The sequence below is a fragment of the Dryas octopetala genome, chromosome 9 (assembly GCF_963921425.1).
Source record: "Dryas octopetala chromosome 9, drDryOcto1.1, whole genome shotgun sequence".
NCBI lineage: Eukaryota > Viridiplantae > Streptophyta > Magnoliopsida > Rosales > Rosaceae > Dryas > Dryas octopetala.
The window spans coordinates 3608948-3616065 of NC_141374.1; the positions used below are offsets into that span (position 1 = coordinate 3608948).

Consider the following 7118-nt stretch of genomic DNA (forward strand, 5'->3'; position numbering starts at 1 on the left):
TGGTTACCACATTCTTGATGTGAATTTACCATTTTCTTGAATTTAAGATCAAGAAAGTGGTAACTTGGGTTTTAAGCAGTTTTGTCAAGTTACCACTTTTTTGATGCATCCCTCAAGAAAGTGGTAACTCATAGTCAAAATTTGGTAAGTAACCAAATCTTGACAGAGTTACCACTTTCTTGAGGGATGCATCAAAAAAGTGGTAAAACTCAAATCACACAGATCTTCCGCTCATTTCACTCTCCATTCAAAATAAATAACGTAGCCTCACCCAGACCCTCTCTCGCCGCCCTCGACTCTCTCTCGCCGTCCTGGCACTGTCGTTCAATCCTGGCTGTCGCCACCCTTTCGCCATCCTCCCACCAAAAACGCAGAAAACTCAGAAACCCATCCTAGCACGTCCATCGCCCATCATACCAGAAAACTCAGACCCTCTCTCACTGAGTTTCGAAACCTAGAAACCCAGAAAACTCACTCAGACTCTCTCTCTCACCGAGTTTCGATCTCTCAGAAACTATAAAACTCCGACTCTGTCTCTCTCACCCAGGTTAGGGCTTCGATTTGTTTACATTTGATTTTGTAGATTTATTCATATGTCAAACTCTCTATCTCTTTCATGAATTTAATATTTGGATTTTGAACTAATTTATGCAGGCTCAACAGGCACTTGCAGCAATTTAACTGAAGCCAAGACAGTCTCTCACTCTCTCGGTAAGCTATTCCTCCTCTCTTTCGCTTTTTAGCATTCTCTCTACCTCATCCTCTTGGGTTTCTTCTTTATGAAATAAGGTTTCAAATTAGGGGTTTTTTGGGGTTTATGTTTTTCTTCAAATTAGGGGTTTTCTTAGGTTTGTTTGTTTCTTCAAATTAACTACACCTTCGTCCGACACTGGAGTCTCCCATTTTCTGCTTATCAAGGTTTTGTTTAGCTTTGGTTTTATTTTGCATGCTGGCTTTTGTTATTTTAATAGGTGCTTTCTTATCTCTTCTTATTTTTCCATCTTGATGTCCATCAAAGTATCAAACTTTCCTTTTTCTTGTTAATTTATGTGCAATTCTCTAATTCCTTTAATATAGGTCTTGAAATGGGGGGTGAGATGAACATAACAGCTGCAATCCAGGTAGCTCAATTGGCTCTTAAGCATCGCCAAAACAAAAATCAGCAACAGCGGATTATAGTTTTTGCTGGAAGGTAGATAATGCTAAGTTCTGTCTACTTGCCCTTTCCTTTTTTCTTTTTTTGTTGTTGACATCTAAAATTTGTTCTGTGTGTTCAGTCCTGTTAAATATGAAAAGAAGGTATTGGAAATGATTGGGAAGAAACTGAAGAAGAACAGTGTTGCTCTTGATATTGTTGATTTTGGTGAAGAAGATGATGGGAAGCCAGAGAAGCTGGAGGCCCTTCTTTCTGCTGTTAATAATAATGACAGCAGTCATTTAGTACATGTCCCTCCTGGTCCAAATGCTCTATCTGATGTTCTTATAAGGTACCATCTTTGGTGTTTGTCCATGTCTGTTTATAGAAAAGCTTATAATGCCAAATTTAAAGTTATTTATCACTGGAACTAATTGGAATGTAAGGTTTAGATTCATACCATTTCATTTACAAGTCAAGAACATAAAGAAAGTAGGAAATGACTCAAGTGTATCAAAAACAATATGTTAGTACGGAGAAAGAACATAAAAGTGAGAATAATAGATATTAGAAAGATAAAGGCGAATCTTGAAAAATATCCTCTTTACGATCAAAATATTGTTTACCAAATTATATGAACTATAACAGGATTTCTACTTTCATTTTTATCTTCACCTGTTTTTCGTTTTACTTGGCAGTACACCTGTATTCACTGGCGATGGAGAAGGAGGAAGTGGCTTTGCAGGGGCAGCAGCAGCAGCAGTTGCTGCTGCTATTGGTGGTTCGGGCTATGATTTTGGTGTAGATCCCAATATCGATCCTGAGCTTGCTCTTGCCCTTAGAGTCTCCATGGAAGAGGAAAGGGCAAGGCAAGAAGCTGCTGCCAAAAGATCTGCTGAGGAAGCTGCTAGACAAGAAAAAGGAGAGGAACTGTCATCCAAATCAGAGGATGCAACCATGACCGAACATGTTAATGCTTCATCTCTCAACGAGGATAAGAAACTTTCTGATGATATGGTTGGTGTCAGTTCTTATCGTGATGTGTGTTTGTGTTTGCATGTAGCTTTTTGTAGTTCATGAAGTCTTTATTGTGTTGGTTTTTCTCTCATCATTTGTTATCATTCAAAGAACTCCTGTAACCTGAATTGGCCTTGGCGTATGTTATGGTGATAGGTTGATGACAATGACTTACTAAAGCAGGCTCTTGCAATGTCGATGAGTAACTCTGGATCTGCTAATTCAGCGGGTGATGCTGAGATGTCAGAGGCAACTAGTGCGGATCAGGAGTTGGCTTTAGGTGTGTTCTTTGATTCCATTTTTTTAATTATTAAGGGGTAGGTGACTGGGTGGTAACTTGAGCTTCTTTTATTTGATTACTTTTTACATGTGGAAAATTATTTACAAGATGCTTCTGTTGTTCTGTTGCATGGACAGTAGTTTAACATGAGATTTGTATCCTTGTTTGACTTTGGAAGATCACATTCCTTTCATTTCAGCAGCATCTAGTTCATCTCTACAACTATTGGACTTCATAGCCATACTTTTTTCTTTTCTTTTCTTGATAAGAAATGCCGTCAGAAGAATATACCAATCATAGGTTTACATTTAGTAGTTCTTTTTTATGTACATGTAAATTACTGGTCCATTTGCTGCATACATTTCACTTTGGACTTTTGTCACTAGTGGTATGGATTGCTGAATTCCATACCTATGAGTCATGGATTCACATAATTCATACTCACAGCCATGGATGCTTAGCTGCCCCAAACCTGCATCATTATTTTGCTCTTTTCTTACATTGTTGTATGCTTGTTATGTGTAAACTTGTTCATGATTTTATGTTTTTTTTATTTTTAAAATTCTCAGTTAAAAGTAAGCTATTAATCGTTGTAAAATCAATGTTAACTATTTATTAATGTGCTGAAGTTGGACATCAAAATCTGAACACCTATCAATGTGGCCTTTTGTTTTGCTTTATATTTAATTTTTGTCTGGTTAATTGATTTGCCAAGCTTCTGAACATTGACAGATAGATTTGATAATATCTGGTTCCTTCCTGCATGCTTATTATTTCTTTGCTGCATGCAGCTCTTCAAATGTCCATGCAGGAAAGTACAGGAGAGCCATCATCCCAGTCAGATGTGAGCAAGGTGTTGGAGGATCAGTCTTTTCTGTCATCTATCCTTGAATCTGTATGCGTAATTGAACCTGTTTTTTTGGCCTGTATGTAATTGAACGTGTCCTGTTGTATTCCATGTATAATTATGTTGCTGTTGACCTGATATTTTATTTTTCTTACAGCTTCCAGGAGTTGACCCCAATGATCCTTCAGTGAAAGATCTTCTTGCATCTCTGAAGAATCAGTCTGAGGTGTGTTCACAAACCTTACACATGAAAACTTATTGGGTGACTGGATATGCTTCTGTTTTTGTTTGTTATAAAACTCATTTTCCTGTGGTGTTAGTATCTCTTTTTGCAGTACCAAATTTCTACAATATATTTCCCACTTTTAAATGTTTTTCCTTTCCTGGTATTCTAGTCCCAACAAAAGGATGAAGAAGAACCTTCAAATGAGGATAAATGAAAATGTGATCAGAATTGCTTCTGTATCTTCAAAGTAAGGAGTCAAATTAAGAATTCAATTCCAACTTTGATAATGAATGCCTTGGTTGTTTTGACCTATATTGATTTCCTTAGAACCATCTGGTTCCTCTTTTGCAGACCACAGAGCTGTTCGTTTTAGAGGAAGGCTTCTTTATTTCGTGGGAGGATGATACAAAAACAGATGCAGAACAGGATTTTAGAGATTAAATTACAAGTTAATCAAAATATGCTGCATTTTACCTCATGTTGCAGGGAATGTAAACAATGGCATGAACTGTGCCAAACTTCATGGCATCATTTATGGCTGTTTTATTCAATTAAAAGGAGGAAAGAACAAATAGATTTGTGATGCTTTGAATTTAATGTTTATTGTCCTCGAAGTTTCTGAATGATTTCTCCCTCCTCCCTTTGGTCCTTTTTTCCTTGTGATATAGTCTGCCTAATAGGTTGTTCAATCATTCAGGCGTCATTCAATCAAATCTGCACCATTGTATCACACATTCAATCAAATCTGCACCATTGTATCACACATTCACAGCTAATGAAAATTTCCTAGTGCAGTAAAAAAAAAAAAAACAAATGAAAATCATGTAGTGGTATTGCAATGCCTTATCAAGAAAGGGAAAGTCTTAAAAGTTTAAAAGGTAATCCGGCCACCAAGAATGACCTTCTTGGGTGACATAAACAGGCTGCATTACCTATATTTGCTGTTTAGCTTGGCATGAAAATCATATGTGGCTTCATTTGTTTTTGCTTTTCGAACTTGCTGAGAGTTATATACTTGGCCTAATGTGGCTGAGGGAAGAGTTTTCTATATCATTGCTTGAAAAAAGGCTACTCTCTTGTTGGGTGGACCATGATGCCTTTTCATCAATGTGCACCACTTCTAAGTACTTCCATTTGAAAGAAGCTGAAATTTGTTGGGTGGCATCAAAATCAGGTCATATTATTCATGACCAAACCGTACATTGAGCATATATATTTGTGAGGGTTATAAACTCAGATCCTAGAAAACAAATGATCCACACCACAAGTTGTGGGACTGATTGAGTATTACCTCAAGTGGTGGGTCATTCACATGAGGGGTATGTTTCCCCATACATGTCCATGCATTCTCTTGTATGCAACTGTCCTGGATTCTAGTGCTTTGTATTTTCTAACCCTTTGTCTCACAGATGACTCATGTTATCACAAATATAAGGTGAAGATTTGCAACATTATTTTAATGCTCCTGGTTTTGCATTCAAGTTGCTCAAAAGGTTTGATCAAGATTTAATGATCCTAGTTGTTTATATCTAGATATTGCAGACTTAGTTCTAAAAATAAATATGTATGGGTTACAGATCAATGGAAATCTGCACTGAAATTTCAGTTCTTATATTCTTCTTCATGTTAATCAAATTATAGCTAGAATACTTCCACTTTGCAAAAGTTTTCCTTTTGTTGCACATTGTATTTCAATATATTAATATTACCATTGGCTTCCAGCGAGTGGGCCTGGGAGGTGCAAGGTAAACAATGGAGGTGGTTGGCATGAAGCTCAAGATGGACATGCATATTTTGCTTGTACGGTAAGTGATCTTTATGTGTTCCCTTTTTTAAAAAAAAAAAAAAACAAAACATTCTGCTCTTGGAAAATATATTTATTTTAAACCTATTATTTCTCTAAACATGATGATGGAGAGGTCAAATACAAGTGTCCTGCTGGGTTTAAAGGTGATGGTGTCAAAAGTTGTGAAGGTAAGAGAAATTAACGTCTTGGTATTTTTTGTTGTTGTTTTTCAATTTCACTGTAATAGGAAATAAATCTAGTAATGCATTGATGTCTAAATAGCTCAAGTTCAGAAATTAAAGTCATGTTTTTGTACTGTGACAACAATGGTTCGATGCAATATATTGCCAATTTTGAAGGTAATCAACGCCCAGCCTGGGGATGCAAAGGGACTAATGTAAGTGAACGTTTTTGTTAAGTTTGGCCGACCATTTGTGCAACCAAAACATTGAAATGTCATAATGCATGTGTTTTGTATTAGGGTAAGGCTGACTGCCATGGCTGGATATGGGTAGATGAGTACAAGAACTGTGGATTCACCAATGTTTCGGCATCACAACCACCCAAAGATACCGGAGTGTCAAATGTCGCGGATTCATCACAAGGGTCAGCTGCCCCTGATTTATCTCAACAGTCCAGACCCCTGGATTTGGTGGATGAAGAACCTGGGAACGACTATCATTCAGAGTCATCGCCAGACTGCACCCTTGCCAATTAGCGTCCATGGTGGCCATCTGACTCATCGTGGTCACCTGATCCTGATGAAATTTACTCCCCGTATTAACAAATGTAATTATAATGTGCAAAACTGGTTGTGACGTCACTAAACTTGGCAGGCTACAATCAGGAAGATTGCTGTTACTCTTGATTAATTTTGCAGTTTTCATGTTGTGAGAATTGCTTCTTGGGTATCTGCTTGGTTATTGTTGTACTAAGACTCAATCTAAGTACTATGGATGAAGTGTATACTTGGCCATTTTATTTTATGCATTTTGTTCGTTCTGTTGTTTATGGATGTGAGTAATGTGACTGTGTATATATGAATACGTGGCTGCATTGTTTGGTAAATAAATGACGTATCGGTGTGCATCCTGAAAATTATGACAATTAAGTTATTGAGACGTTAATAAGTTCATGTTCGTTAGTAAATATTCAGGCACTCCAATTTAAACTAGCAGAGGATAATTGGGTATGTTAGACTAGACAAATACATTCATTTAAGAAGAGATGCTGAAAAACATAATGTCATGGGCAGGGGCTTGCCTCTGCAATAATATGCCTTATAGGAACCCTAGTTGTGCACGAGGATGCAGTAGACCTATCATTCAATCCCATGCAGAGTTCCATGTGTCCAAGAAGGAGGCAGATTCTTCAACAGATGCTGCCTCTGGCGCGTTTCCAGACTAGTCAAACTGTGTAATTTTTAATTGCATGTCAAAACCTGATTGTCAAACAGGAGCTCGTATTTAGCACTCTGAGAATGCAATTGCGCTTTCGTGTATACACAGTTGCAGTGCGAAACCTTTTTTTGGCCCAGTGATATTCAGCAACATGTAAATGCTTGATTCTAACATTGCTTGTTTATTAAGTCAAAACTATTACAAGGGGATCAATTAAATTTATAGTCTTTATGAAACTAGACAAACTCACATCTCCACGAAAAAGTTAAGTACATGTAGGGAATCAAATTGTAAGAGAAATGAGCTAAAAGGCTTCCGCCAAAATATATTAGTAGGAACCACAGTTACTGTCTAAATGTATAAATATGAGTGGTTTGGGTTTTGGTTAAATTAGAAACTTAAACTTAAACCCTATATTATATATCCT

The 7118-nt window shown here is 37.1% G+C and overlaps 1 protein-coding gene across 7 annotated transcripts; it reads left to right on the plus strand.

The window, feature by feature from the left end:
• The first annotated feature begins 251 nt into the window (after nt 1-251).
• Nucleotides 252-6300, plus strand: LOC147273211 (26S proteasome non-ATPase regulatory subunit 4 homolog). Of its 7 annotated transcripts, none has more exons than XM_086227501.1 (12): nt 252-547; nt 655-711; nt 1078-1192; nt 1278-1487; nt 1834-2152; nt 2309-2432; nt 3224-3327; nt 3437-3505; nt 3675-3752; nt 3857-5479; nt 5574-5688; nt 5773-6300. In XM_086227501.1, the coding sequence occupies exons 3-9, from the start codon at nt 1086-1088 to the stop codon at nt 3717-3719; spliced, it is 978 nt and encodes a 325-aa protein (XP_086083627.1). In that variant the 5' UTR covers nt 252-547; nt 655-711; nt 1078-1085; the 3' UTR covers nt 3720-3752; nt 3857-5479; nt 5574-5688; nt 5773-6300. The 7 variants fall into 7 exon arrangements, with proteins under 7 accessions (XP_086083627.1, XP_086083628.1, XP_086083631.1 ...); XM_086227502.1 differs by having other exon boundaries at nt 5651-5688; XM_086227505.1 differs by having other exon boundaries at nt 5651-5688; nt 5779-6300.
• Nucleotides 6301-7118: the final 818 nt, after the last annotated feature.

What these genes read in the sequence shown, in the direction of transcription:
- LOC147273211 (XM_086227504.1), top strand. Translation starts at nt 1,086, where the DNA reads ATGGGGGGTGAGATGAACATAACAGCTGCAATCCAGGTAGCTCAATTG. An exon ending in GGATCAGGAGTTGGCTTTAG is followed by an intron (nt 2,433 to 3,223) that starts GTGTGTTCTTTG and finishes TGCTGCATGCAG; the next exon opens with CTCTTCAAATGTCCATGCAG. An exon ending in CTCTGAAGAATCAGTCTGAG is followed by an intron (nt 3,506 to 3,674) that starts GTGTGTTCACAA and finishes CTGGTATTCTAG; the next exon opens with TCCCAACAAAAGGATGAAGA.